The sequence below is a fragment of the Lactuca saligna genome, chromosome 8 (genome assembly GCF_052625555.1).
Source record: "Lactuca saligna cultivar CGN05327 chromosome 8, ASM5262555v1, whole genome shotgun sequence".
NCBI lineage: Eukaryota > Viridiplantae > Streptophyta > Magnoliopsida > Asterales > Asteraceae > Lactuca > Lactuca saligna.
In genome coordinates, this window is record NC_136424.1 from 126503367 (window position 1) to 126518649 (window position 15283).

Below are 15283 nucleotides of genomic sequence, written 5' to 3' on the forward strand. Positions count from 1 at the left end.
GGAGCTTACTTGGGAACCGGAGCGTGAGATGTGTGAGCAGCATCCGGAGTTGTTTTCAGAGTGAGACTTCAAGGGCGAAGTTTGATTCTAGTGGGGGAGAATTGTAACATCTGGATTCCCAGGTATATTATTATTCATTTAATTTTTGGAGTTTGTGGAGGAACTCGGCGAGTTGGCGCCAAGACTCGCCGAGTAGGGATGCGGATGTTCATTCTATTTCATGACCGGACTCGGCGAGTCCACGCTGTTTAGTGAAGCCCTAATTTCCGAGGCCTGGGACCTATTTAAAGGCCCTTATAGTCGTCCATTGTGGCTACTACCCCCAGAGAGAGAGAGTCTCAGATCGTTGAGAAGCAAGGAGTGACCATTATTAATCTTTGTAATGTCATTTAGTAAGAAGAGGGAGGTTCTAGACAAGGGAAAGCAAAGGAGGTTGCTATTCTAAGGACTAAAAGCTAAGATCATTCATTTTAGGTATTATTTCGACTCTTCTTCTGTTTTTGGAAGGATATGTGGTTTTAGGGTTTCTTGTACCCTTGACTAAGTTTATTTGGGGTCCAAATAGTCCCTTCTGGAGATGAGGCTTTATACCTGGACCCATAGAGGTCCAGAGAGCCTTATTCTTCAAGCTTTATGGAGAACAATGGAGGTCATGACCTTAGGTTAAGGTATGTGGGACAAAATCATCATTTGATGCTTAGTGGTTGAGTTATAAGCATCAAGATTCAAACTTTACGTGACATTTTTGCTTGGGAAGGCCAGATCTATGGATTAGGGGCACAGATCTGACCACAGGAGATCAATAGAGTTTGTGCATGGCATGAACTCGCCGAGTTGGTCTTGGGACTCGACAAGTAGGGTTAAGTTCCACGTAGATCACTCAGTGAATAGACTTGCCGAGTTAGGGATAACTCAGTGAGTCAGAAGGGGTTAAAAGACTGGAGTTCAAGGTGGTACTCGCAGAGCGGTTCTTGAGACTCGGCGAGTTGAGTCGGGGTAGCCCCGCGATTCATGCCAGGTGTGACTCATCGAGCATAGGATAGGACTCGACGTACCAAGCGGGACAGAGAGTTAGTGGACATGTGTGTACTCGCCGAGTCACCAGAGTGCACTCGGCGAGTTGGGTCAATGTTGACCGTTGACTTTTGTTGACTATTAGGGTTTGGTCAACAATAGGGTCCTTGAGTCAAGAGGGGGTAAAATAGTCTTTTACCCTTCTGAGGATGACAGTAGAGGGTCGAGTCTAGCCTCGAGTGTTATGTTTATGAGGGTATTTACTTTGTATGAATAGGCGGAGGCTAGGCAATACTTCTACCGAGTCATAGATTCACGAGACGTCTGAGGTGAGTCTTCTCACTATGCCTTAACCGATGGGGTAATTGTATGTGACCGAAGGGTCTTATGTGTATGATATATATGCAATGTAAGTTATATGTGATATGTTATGTGATGTGAGCATGATGTGGGCCAGAAGGTCAAGATGATACGGACCGGAAGGTCAACCGAGTCTGGGATGGAAATCCCCTGAGACACTTGGATCGGAAGGTCCTATGGCCTGGAAAGGCGTCTGTGATATATGTGGTATTTTGGGGAAATCACTAAGAATTTATGCTTACAGTGTTATGTGTTATGTGTTTCAGGTACTAGCGATGATCGCGGGAAGGCGCCGACATGACTCGTACACACGCACACTGGAGTTTAATTATTTTGATCTTGGGGTTTTGTACTGATACAATGTTTTTATTTATGAATGCAAACTATATTTCATGGTTTTTCAAAAGTGAAAAATTGTTCAAATTTTTACGGTGTTACACTACAGGTTGTGGCATAGCCACCAATACTCATCCATAGGGTACTAAGTCCATTGCTGCCAATGTTCTATTGGGTTTGAGCACTATAACACTCTTATGGTGCATATGCAACACTAAATGCTTTGCATATATGTTTGCTCTAATTATACATGCATTTTTTTAAAGCATTCACCCTAGCTAGCATACAATTGAAGCTATATAAAATAAAACTTAGTTTGGATGCTTACCTCTTATGTAGAGTAGAGTTGTTGACATTTGAAAGCTTGAACACCTTAGGTGTGATGCCTCTAATGGTTTACAAACACCAAATGGAAGAAGAGGATTTAAAGAATAGGTTACTTGGCACAGAATCAACTTCACTCTTTTGAAAGTATATGGTTCAACCGATTTTGGCTCTAGGGATATGTATTTATAATGTGGCAAATGCTAGGGTTACAATTTGTAAACCCTAATGACCTTTCATATACTTAGGCTCCATGGGTTAACCTCCATGGACTATCCATGGGCTATCACATTGTTTTAACCCATCCTAAATAACTATGGATCATTAGCCCACATTATAAGAATGATTGGTTTACACAATCAACCCCCATATATTTAATTAGTCTCTTTTGATCACAAAGTTAATTACAAACTAATTCTTGACTAATACTAATTAAATAATATGATTTCTCAATTAATATATTATACTTATAATATATTAATAAATCATAAATAACCATATTCTTAAAAGTCCATCATATCAAATTGCAGTGATGAAGGCAACCCAAAAGGACCATGCTACTTTTGGGTCAAGTACATCCCAGTTATAGTTATAGGCTTAGACACCAAATCCCACATGTTTACCTATAGGGAATTATTTCCATAACTGTCAATGTTCCTCTATATCAGCTTTCATCCCTTATCATTCATCTACCAATGTTTTACCCAACATATTTTGTAAATATAAAATACATATACAGTTTAAATCATTTAAAACATATATAAGATCATTCATCTAGCATAGATATTAATTAAACGGATAATATGCACACATAACATGTAATTTATATAAAATGCTTCATATCTATGTGTAAGATAGAAGTAACTATGCACTTACTTGTCACAGTGATGATTCCAAACTCGAGTAGCGCTTCGCTTCTAACGATTCTATTTTCCTTCGACGAAACCTAGCATTGTTATCGCTAAGTTTTAGTCTAATATTTATTGCATTCACTTCTAACGATTCTATTTTCCTTCGATAAACGGACCCAAACGATTCTATTTTCCTTGTAACAGTATACTTCTTCGTTATAACTCGGATTTCGGCGTTCTTTATATGTATGGAACCCATATGAAATATACTATGACTTGGTTAGGATTATTCATTCTAAATAATCTTCCATAAAAAGTCATTTTGACGCTTATTGTCTTTAAATTGACTAGCCCGAATCCACATGCGTTACATAGTTTGACTTTTGGATGAACTTGGGTGGAATTGAATATTTGGCTAAGGATTGGTCTCAGCTTGGTTTTAGGAAGCTTGCGTTGGCTGTGTTGTTATTGAGGTAGCTGTTGAGCTTCTGTTGAGTTGTTCAGCTGAGTTTTATTCACTATAGTTATGGGTCAAAGGAACCAATGTTGGCCAACTGGATTATGTATCCTGGTATATTGGATTAATGTATAATGGTTATGTGTTAGATTGGTAGATCTATATGGTTACCTGTATTCGCTGGATATATGTTAGAACAGTAGATATGTTATGATTACATGTACTTGCTGGCTATTAAATGTTATTGTATATGTCGACATGTTATTGTTATTATTAGGTTGAGGTGATCCTGATTTATGCCGAAGGCCAAGATATTCAATGGTTCCAAATAGATTGTATGCTCTACGAGGCGGTTTAATTAGGCCGAAGGCCCGAGGAGCAGTCTAGATAGCCTGTAGGTCCGGTAAGGTGGTCCAGTCAGGCTGAACGCTCGGAGAGCAGTCCAGATAAGTTGTAGCCCTACAAGGCGGTCTAGTCATGCTGAAGGCTCATATATTTATGTTGTTATATGTTAGGTCGTGTGTGGTACTTTGGGGGAACTCACTAAGCTTCGTGCTTATAGTTTGATTTCGTGGTTTTCAGGTACATCAGATGATTGTGGCTTTAAAGTCAAATATAACAACTTACTTACAAAACCATCATAATACACTATTAAAATGAACATACCATTATACCTCATGAAAAACAACCTTGGAACAACTTTTAAAAACATACTTAGTCTTGTAAAAAGAGTATTGGGACATTAGGTAAATTAAGGGGCTTCACCTTCACAATAATATGATTTCATTTCATCATTCCTTACTAAGTTTATGTTTCTAAAGCTTGAGGAATAAGTCATTTCAGATGACCCAATATGGTGTATACGAAGAAGAATAAGATATGTGACCTAGGTTTTAGAATAAGTTAGTTTTTAGGTGATCGATGCTTATGACATACATGAGTTGTTGATATATAAAGTTACGGGGATATAGAGTTACCTATTAGCAAGGTTCTAAAATATGCGATATGACGGGCCCCGAGAAGCACCATGGCATCGACATGTGGCCTCACCGTCAAGATAACAATATTAACGTCGTTGTTAGGTGTGACACATGCTATGACTTTTCTAGGCATGTCATAACACTTAATGTCCCAAGTGTTTTTTTCAAGACACATTTTTTTCATATTAGACATGAAATCAATGATTTTTCTCAACTTTTTAATATAAGATATTGATATTACATTTTAAAACCTTTGACATAGTTGATATAAATCTATAATTATTGATTTTTTTTTTTATGTATACAAAATTACCGCCTTAATTCATGCATTAGAAATTCATGTCTTATCATGACTTATAAAAGCACGAGATTCATGTCTTATCATGACTTATAAAAGCTAGAGGTTTAACTTAGTCGCTACGCCTCACGACTTACACCATTAGTATGTTGGTAACCGGCTCCTTTAATGATATGATAAGGATTAAGTTAAATTAGGTTTATTTGTAAACTTTTTAACGGAAAATGCAAAATATAAGGTTTTATATGGAATAAATCAAATTTACCATCGACTCCATTAATCATATAACAAGGAACACGAGAACGTGGAGTTATTATTAATTTTTTTTAATTAGGCCTAAAATTGGAAAAATTCAAAATATAAAGTCTTTTATGAACTCTCAGATTATAACAAGTTTATAACAGAAATAAACAGTTAATCTTTTAGCATAGTCAAAATCACACATTTTTTCTAAAGATTTGAAGTTATTTAATTGATTGATCGTGGTAATGGTCTTATGATGTTGATAACAATAAGTGAGGTCTGAGTGGCTTGGAAGGTGCACTTTTGGGTTGATGGTACCTCATGGAGGCTTATACCGTTGATAGACGGTTGAGACTTTGGCTTTGAAAACGGATTGAGGAACCCGTGAGTCATTCTCCAACGACTCAATTTTTTTAATTTAATTTTCTATTATAAATATTTTCTTCTACCATTTTAAAACCATACATATCTTTCTTTCAATTCCATTATATTCTCCTATACTTTATCTACCTCATATCTTTCTTTCAATTCCATTATATTCTCCTATACTTTATCTACCTTTTTATCTTTGGATTCCATTTCATTTTACTCTATTAATTTTACATTAAAATTTGAAAATGGATGTTTAAGAATTCTTAAGGCAATTGTATCTCTAGAATGGTCCGAAGAAGTGGCATTACCTCAAGCATACACTAATACTTTGGGAAATAGTCACGTTAGTCAACATAGATCGTCGCATTATTGGCGTTTAGCTCCGGATCATTTTAAAAAGTAGTTTGGGGTTCCGATCATTCAATACATCAATGTTTTTCAAAAATGGAAAAATATGCAAAAAGAAAAAAAAAAAAAATGAAAGAGTTTAATGATATTTTCACCCACAAAATGATTACCTATGATTTCCGAGTCTCCAACGAAAAAGTTTTAAACACAATGAAACTTTAGAATTTAAGTATTTATTTTAGTTTTCATTTGTCATTTTGTGGTATGGGTTTTTTAGTTATTCCGTTTGTCATTTTAGGATTTAATTTATGTTATTGTAGTATTATTTTTATTTATATTATTTTAGTGTAGTTTTAATTTATGTTACCGTAGTGTGTTTTTTAATTAAATGTTATTTTTAACTTAGTTTAAAAATTTTTGTTTTAAATCAGTATAAGTTCTTTTTAAGAGAAAATTTTATATCTGTCCTTATTAAACATCAAAATATTATGTTTGTCCAACCTAAACTTTAAATATCATATTTATTATTCATAAAACTCAAAATATCATATTTACCTAAATTTTTATTTTTAACAATTATAAAATGATTTATAGCCATTTTGAATTATTCTCTTTTATTATTTTACAATTATACCCTTAGTAATTTAAAATAATTCCCAAAATCTATCACTGATCTCTCTCACAGAAAATCTTATGTCTCTCTATCACAAATCATCATTGAATCTCACCCCAAAACCAATACAATCGCCATCGTATTAATCCTCTCTTTGTTGATAATGTGGTGAGCTTTATTATAATATATACTAATTGTATGACCCGTATGTTATATGGATTGGATAAAACAAAATTATTAAATATGAAGGATTAAACAAAAATATATTAAGATTTAAAATTTAGAATTTAAAATGAAACATATTAAATACTATATGAGTAGTAATATTATAATTTATTGGTTATTTTTAATTAAGATAATTATTAATTGAGGTGTAAATATGATGTGTTAGTTAAGAAAAAATGACAAAAAATAAGAAAATGACAAATGGAAAAACATTTAATCAAAAATACAAAAAAAATGACATGTGTCCAAGTTAATAAGAATATGACAAGTAACAAAATTATTTTCATTTATTATGGATGATTTTGTTAATTAAAGCAGATATCATAATATGTAGATCACTGTGGCAAGTAATAAAGGTAAAAACAATAATGTTGATGAGCACAAGACTATTGTCTGCTAAAAGGTGAAAATTACCACCATGTTGTATCATATAACTAGTTTTATAATCCGTGGTACGTGAGAATCGTAAATTATAGAATTAATTAAACTTTCATAATAAAAATTTATAATTATTAATTAATTATTTTAATTATATCATTTAAATAAATTATTAATAAAGGTAAAAACGATAATGTTGATGATAACAAGACTATTGTCCGCTAAAAGCCGAAAGTTACCACTATGCTTTATGATATAACTAGTTTTATAATTCGTGGTACGTGAGAATCGCGAGTTATAAAATTAATTAAATTTTCATAATAAAAATTTATAGTTATTAATTAATTATTTTAATTATATCATTTTAAATAAATTATTAATAAAGATAAAAACGATAATGTTGATAAGCACAAGGCTATTGTCCGCTAAAAGCCGAAAATTACCACTATGCTTTATGATATAACTAGTTTTACAATCCGCGGTACGTGAGAATCGCGAGTTATAAAATTAATTAAACTTTCATAATAAAAATTTATAATTATTAATTAATTATTTTAATTATATCATTATAAATAAATTATTAATTAACAGATATATCAAAATTTTAAATTTATTATAACTTTAAATTTATCATATAGTTAGAAAATATAAATTAAAATTTTGAAGTGAGTTATCTAATATATCTACGTGAGACATGAAATAATATTAATGATGAATTGTATTAGATTGATATTTGTTAAAAGAAAATTAAAACTATTCATTTATGAGAATAATGATATGCTTTATTTTATCAAAATTTTATTAGTTCCTTACTTTTTTTTTTTTGTCAAGTGGTCAATTTTTTCCAGTCAATTGTTTTAAATAGATGTTTTTAACTTAGCTTAAGGTTCAGTTGGTTGTTTTAGGTGTTTGAATCGTTAATCATACATCGATGAATATGAATGTCGATTATTAATAATTTGTTATTATAGTTGTTTTAAAATTTCAGTTTAAGCAATATAAATATAAATAATATTTTGAATTTAGATTTATAAGGGGTATCATAGTCAATTATTAAAAATAGTTATCTAAATTGATTATAAAATGTTAAAAATAAAAATGTGCGCAAATATAATATTTTAAAACTTTATAAAGGTAAATATGATATTTAAAAATTATATTTGACAAATATGATATTTTAATGTTTAATAAGGTTATATATAAAATTCTCCGATTTTAAAAATTAAAAAACTTTAAAAATATAATTTTTATTTTATACTTAGTTACATTAAAAATAATGATATGACATTAGATTAGTATGTTGAAAATTATGTTTTTTCTATGTGTTTTCGGATGGAGAAAGATGAAAAAGAAAATTTGATAGTGAGCTAATATGACAGCATGTAAGACAACTTTTTTTACCTTTTTAGACCATATATACCTAATGCATTAAAGAGTAAAAGATTATTCTAAGAGCTATAATATAATAGGAGAGTTGAATAATCTGAAAATCAAATTTTATTTAATAGATAAAATTCTATCATTCATATTTGATTGGAAGTTTGATAACCATTATTAAACTCTATAAAATTTAAAGAAAAGAAAGAAACACTTTGACTGCAAAATTTAAAGAAACGAAAGAAAAACTTGAAGCAACCATCATCTACAAACATCATCTAGATGAAAGACCAATTTTTTAATTCACTCTTTTATAATTATCAAAACGCTGAACATTGAATTTGAAAGTCAACCTAACATTTTTGCTTCCACACCTCTGCATTTGCAAGAAACTCTCCTTATCGTACATGCCACCATCGTAAACCGACCACCTTCCTCCGCCGTGAGCCAAAACCAATATGTCAATACTACCCCTACCCTCTCTTCTCCTTCTCCTTTACCTCCTACCCTTTCACGTAAATTCACAATCCACCAACCAAAATGAACAAAACATCCTTCTCGATATCAAAAGCTTCTGGTCAAATCCACCCTCCATCAACCACTGGAACCAATCCTCCAACCCTTGCAGCTGGCCGGAGATTACATGTTCTGGCACCACCATCACCGGAATCACCCTCTTCAATCAGAACATCAACGGAACTGTCCCACCGTTTATCTGTGACATCAAAAACTTAACACACCTTGATCTGAATTACAATGACATCACCGGAAATTTTCCGACAGCCCTCTACAGCTGCACCAATCTCCAGTACCTTGACCTCTCTCAAAACTACTTTGAAGGAATTCTACCCAGCGACATCTCACGGTTGTCGCCGGAGCTCCGATACCTCAGCCTCTTCGGAAATAACTTTTACGGCGACATTCCGGCAAGTATTTCTAGATTATCAAAGCTTTCATCACTTCAATTGCACCAGTGTCCTTTCAATGGCACTTTTCCTCAGGAAATCGGTGATTTAGAAGATCTGGAAGAATTAAATTTGTCTTTTAACAAATTTACCCCATCAAGACTACCCCGGAGTTTTATTCAGTTGAAAAAACTTCGATTCTTTTACATGACTGAAACCAAATTGATCGGAGAGATACCCGGAAACTTCTCCGGCATGCCGGCTCTGGAACTGCTGGATTTATCAGGCAATAAACTGAATGGATCAATACCTAGTGATTTGTTCTTGCTAAAGAACTTAACCGAAGTTTATCTTTACTGGAACGATCTAACAGGTGAAATCCCGGATTCGATTCAAGCATTGAACATGCAGGTCATCGATCTTTCTGCAAACAAGCTCAGCGGAAAAGTCCCCGGAGGTTTCGGGAATCTAATGCAGTTAACAAATTTGAGTCTCGAGATAAATCAGTTATCCGGTGAGCTTCCCGCGAGCATCGGCCGCTTGCCTAACTTAAACGACATTCGGATTTTCACTAACAATTTCTCCGGTGAACTACCACCGGATTTCGGAAGGTACTCTGAGCTGAAGTTATTCGAGGTTGACGAAAACCAGTTCACCGGAAACATACCGGAGAATCTGTGCTACAATGGGAAGCTCAAAGGCTTGGTTGTTTACAGTAACAATCTTTCAGGTGAAATACCAAAATCGCTTGAAACATGTAGCAGCTTGAGGGTTTTTCAAGTTTATGATAACCGATTGTCAGGAAAAATCCCAGATGGGTTATGGAACCTTTCAAGCTTGGAGAAGTTGATGATGGGCGGTAATTCATTTTCTGGTGAGTTGCCCTCGGAATTGGCGCCAAAATTATCAATACTCGAAATCAGTAACAACAGGTTTTCTGGTGAGATACCTACCGGAGTATCTTCTTGGACAAATATGCGGGTTTTCAAAGGAAGTAATAATCTATTCAACGGTGGAATTCCTCCCGATTTAACCGCACTTCCAAATTTAGCAACTTTATTGCTCGACGGAAACCAACTCTCCGGCCAACTTCCGGCAACTATTGTTTCCTGGAATTCACTCAACACTTTGAATCTCAGTAGAAACCAACTCTCCGGTCAGATTCCGGCCGGTCTTGGGCTCTTAAAAGTTCTTACAGTACTAGACTTATCAAGAAACAATCTCTCCGGTCAAATACCGGCTCAGCTAGGGCGGCAGCTCGTTTCTCTTGATCTTTCCGGCAATAATCTGGCTGGAAACATCCCGTCTCAGCTAGATAATGGTGCCTTCGAAAGAAGTTTCCAAGAAAACCCCGGTCTTTGTTCAAATAATCCTGTCTTAGGACTTAATTCTTGCAGTTCCCGATCCCAACCCGGACAATCTAGCAAGATTTCCAGTAAGTCGGTGGCAATAATCGGAAGTATTGCAGCAATATTGTTGCTGCTGGCGGTGATAATGACCGGATATGTCATCGTTCTTTATCGCAGAAGAAAACACGGTTTCAATTCAAATTGGAAATTCACATCTTTTCAAAAATTAACCTTCACGGAATCCACAATTTTGCCTTGTTTGAACGATAACTACATGATCGGTCAGGGTGGTTCTGGGAAGGTGTACAAGATTCCGGTGAACCGGTCAGGCGATGTGGTGGCAATAAAGAAGATCTTAACTAAAACGGATTTAGATTTAAGGCTCGAGAAAGAGTTTTTAGCAGAAGTTGAGATTCTAAGCATGATTCGACACTCGAACATCGTGAAATTGATGGGTCACATTTCGGGTGACAACTCAAAGCTTCTTGTGTACGAGTACTTAGAGAACCGGAGTTTGGACCGTTGGCTGCACCGAAAGCAGACTCCACCGAGCCGTGGGTTGACTAGTTCGGTGCGTCATATGGTACTTGATTGGCCTAAAAGGTTGCACATAGCACTTGGGGCGGCTCAAGGGCTGTCCTATATGCACCACGATTGTTGTCCGGCAGTTGTTCACCGTGATGTGAAATCAAGCAACGTGCTTTTAGATGGTGAATTCAATGCGAAGATCGCGGATTTTGGGTTAGCCAAGATCTTAGAGAAAGGCAATGAGCTCGCTGCAATGTCAACCGTGGCTGGCTCATTCGGCTACATGGCTCCAGGTAAAGTTTCAATAAACAATAATATATTCATATTGTTTAATCAAATACCACTTGCAATCATATCAACACTAATGCATTCGATCCGTGGTTAAGTACATGGACAAGAGTAGTACTAAGATGAATGACCTCTTGAGTTTAGTTGTCCTTACATATATGTCCAGTAAGAGAAGGCAAATATTTCTAAGTGATGTCTCATGTTGGTTGTGAGACTAGGTAATGGTTGCAATCATACCAACATTAATGAATCATATCTTACTATAACTATACAGTTAAACATATTTGAATGACAATAATAATAGGATGAGTGACCCTAAGGTAGCCCTTATGTTTATTAAACCAGACATCTAACAACATATTTAACTTTGTTATAGAATATGCTCATACAACAAAAGTAAACGAGAAGATAGATGTTTACAGCTTCGGAGTGATCTTGTTCGAATTGACAACTGGAAGGGAAGCAAGCAATGGGAACGAGCATTCATCGCTAGCAGAATGGGCCATGCAACATGCTTTAGGAAGTGAGCCAATAGAATATGTTTTAGATAAAGATATTATGGAGCCCATGTACATTAATGACATGATTAGTGTGTTCAAACTCGGTCTATGGTGCACTAGTAGATTGCCAACAAATAGACCCACCATGAAGGAAGTAAGCAAGATGCTACTCCAGTACACTCCGACTACGGTGGTTGGGACCCAAAAGAACAATGATGATGTAGTCGATCATCTTCCCTTACTCAAGCTTGAAACCGTATAAAAATGGTGATTTTAGACCGTATATAAATAGATGTGTGGTTTCTATTGAAAACATCGAGTTTTGAACTCACATACATGTTGTCGTTAAAAAATGGTTTCGAGTTCATACAATTCTTAACTGTTATGTGAAATTAGTTTGTAGTTAGTTAGATTGTTCAGGCTTGAGTACTTTATATGATACTAAAAATATATGTATACTATTCATTATCATTGACATTCAACCATAAAAGTTGAACCCTAAGTTTGACATTTATTGAATTCCGAATGAGTTAAAAATTATAAATTTTTGCCCCATTATTTGGACATGGTCTTTTCTTTGTGTAAAATACATGAATGTTATTTTCGTTCCTATATGGTTTAAACCACAACGAACAACACCTAATAACTTTGATAGTTGTATTGAATCAGCATGTTTTGACAAATCAGAAACCAACCACACATAATTTTGTCGAGAATTTTATGACAAGTATTGTTATTATTTGATTATTATTGAGATGTTTTACTAAAGGGCTGTGTGGCAGCTTATGAACGATTCACATCTAAATGATTCAGAATGAAAACTATAAGAAAAATTGAATGAAAACTATGTTATTCGGTTGGACATTAAATGGTTATGTTGAAAAATGAAACTGTCATTTGAACCTTTGATCTATCTTGTCTTGAATGAAATGTGTATTTTTGGATAAAATATTTGAATCAATTCGCAAAATAATTATAAAAAATACAAAGCATTATATATATATATATATTTGAGACCATTCTAAATTATGACACCGTGAGATCAAATCTAAAAATAATTTTAAAATGTAAAATAAATGGAAAAATCCAAAAATTCTTTTTTTAAATATTATTTTCGGAACTTGAATTAACTAAAAAGAAATAAAAAAATAAACAATAATAAAAAAAAAATAAAAAAAAAAATTCGGTTTTTTTTTTTTTTTTAAATAAGTGAAATATTCTAATAGAATATTACATTGACATATTCTAAAAAATAATTTTAAAATGCAGAATAAATAGAAAAATCTAAAAATTCTTTTTTTAAATATTATTTTCGGAACTTGAATTAACTAAAAAAATTAAAAAAAGTTAAAAAAAATAAAAATAAATTCCATTTTTTTTGAAAAATACGTGAAATATTCTAATAGAATATTACACTAACATATTCTAAAAAATAATTTTAAAATGCAAAATAAATGGAAAAAATCCAAAAATTCTTTTTTTAAATATTATATTCGGAACTTGAATTAACTAAAAAAAATGTGTCTCACAGTCTCACAAAATTAGGCCGTCTCACATAAACCTAACTATATATATATATATATATATATATATATATATATATATATATATATATATATATATATATATATATATATATATATATCACATTAATCATGTCTTGAATTTTAAAAGGTATAAGTTGTAAAGTTTTTTATACAAATCAATTATACATAAATAATTTAATAATACTTGTCAACAGTTTGAACACTCGAACTAAGGAAAGGAATTAAAAAATTTAACTTAGTGGAAAATGAAAACTTTAAAATATTAAAATCATGTATACAAATTTATTTACATTTCTTAAAACTAGACACTAATATTAATTTATTTATATCAATAGTATAAATATGAAATATAAATATAAGGTATAAACATAAATATTTTATTTAAAACACAAGTACGCCCGATGTGAGTGTGTGTGTGTGTGTGTGTGTGTGTATATATATATATATATATATATATATATATATATATATATATATATATATATATATATATATATATATATATATATATATGCTCAGCGTACTCAAGTCTTGACCCGTTAAAGCTTTGCTGACTTAGGCCTGACTTATGCTTTATACGCTCAACATAAGGGCCCTTTTTGAAAAGCTTAAAAACATAAAGGACTATAAAGTAAGATTACATGACAACAGGTAATGCTCAACGAACATTACCTGATAATTCTCGAAGTCAGCCTCAGCAAACAAATCCAGATAATGCTCTTGCATCTCATCATTGGGCTCCCAAGTCCATTCTAAGCCTCTCTGATGCTGCCTATGAACTTTGACCAAGTTCACTACCTTGTTCCTCAAGGTTTTCACTTTCCGATCCATAATCATCATTGGCCTCTCAATGTAATTTAGGAGACCATCACCTGCATGTCCTCCAAAGGAACCGCAGCTGTCTCATCTACTATACACCTCTTTAACCAGGAAACATGGAAGGTGTCGTGTATCTAGCTCAACTCTTCAGGCATATCTAATAGGTACGCTACCTTTCCCACACTGGCTAACACTCTGAAAGCGACAATAAACCTGGGGCCCAACTTGCTCTGCTTCTTAAATCGGATAACACCTTTCCACGGTGATACCTTAAGGAGCACCAAATCTCCAACATGAAACTCCAAATCCAAGCGTTAACTATCTACATAAATCTTTTGGCGGCTCTGGGTCATCAGAAATCTCTGTATTACCTCGGTCGTTTTGAGCACTATCTCAGTGCTCCCCAGGACTCTTTGTCCGACCTCGCCCTAGGAAATAGGATTCTGACACCTCCTCTCATATGGAATCTTAATGGGAGGCATGTCAATGCTGGCATGATAGCCGTTGTTGTACAAAAACTCATCTAAAGGGAGGTAGGAGTCCCAACTCCCACCAAAATCAATGATACTGGCATGCAACATATCCTCACATATCTGAATAGAATGCTCGCTTTTCCCGTCGGTTTGCTGATGGTAGGCGTACTGAAATGCAATCAGCTTTCTAATTCTTTGTGAAACCTCTTCCAAAATCTTGAATGAAAATGAATATCTCGATTTGACATAATAGAAGTCGGCACCCCATGTCGAGTCACCACTTGTCGAACATAAATCTCAGCTAGCTTCTCAGTTGAATAGATCTCACTTCTAGCTAGGAAGTGACCAATCTTCGTCAAGCGATCAACTATCACCCAGATAGCATCGAATTCCCTTGTAGTCTTTGGTAAATTCTTAATGAAATTACTCGTTGTGACAACTTGAAATTTCTAGCTTGTATAAACGTTCAAATCTATCAAATTTAGACACGTGTTGTTATCTTTTAGCATTGTTTAGGGTCTATTCTGAGTATTCTGAGACTAGTGCATCAAAGGAATCAGTGTTTGGACTTGTTAGTTAAGGTTCCAAACCATCTAGCACATCGTAAACTCCCCCTATATTTATGATTCATGATCATTTTGATCATTTCTCTCCTTTACAAGTCAAAAATCTCGAAAACTCTATCAAGTATCATAAGA

General features: G+C 33.7%; 1 protein-coding gene across 1 annotated transcript; it reads left to right on the forward strand.

Annotated features, from left to right (window-relative positions):
* The first annotated feature begins 8433 nt into the window (after positions 1–8433).
* On the forward strand, positions 8434–12273 carry LOC145010792 (uncharacterized). The gene is made up of 2 exons (XM_078969328.1): positions 8434–11251; positions 11623–12273. The coding sequence occupies exons 1-2, from the start codon at positions 8635–8637 to the stop codon at positions 12006–12008; spliced, it is 3003 nt and encodes a 1000-aa protein (XP_078825454.1). The 5' UTR covers positions 8434–8634; the 3' UTR covers positions 12009–12273.
* The last annotated feature ends 3010 nt before the right edge of the window (positions 12274–15283 follow it).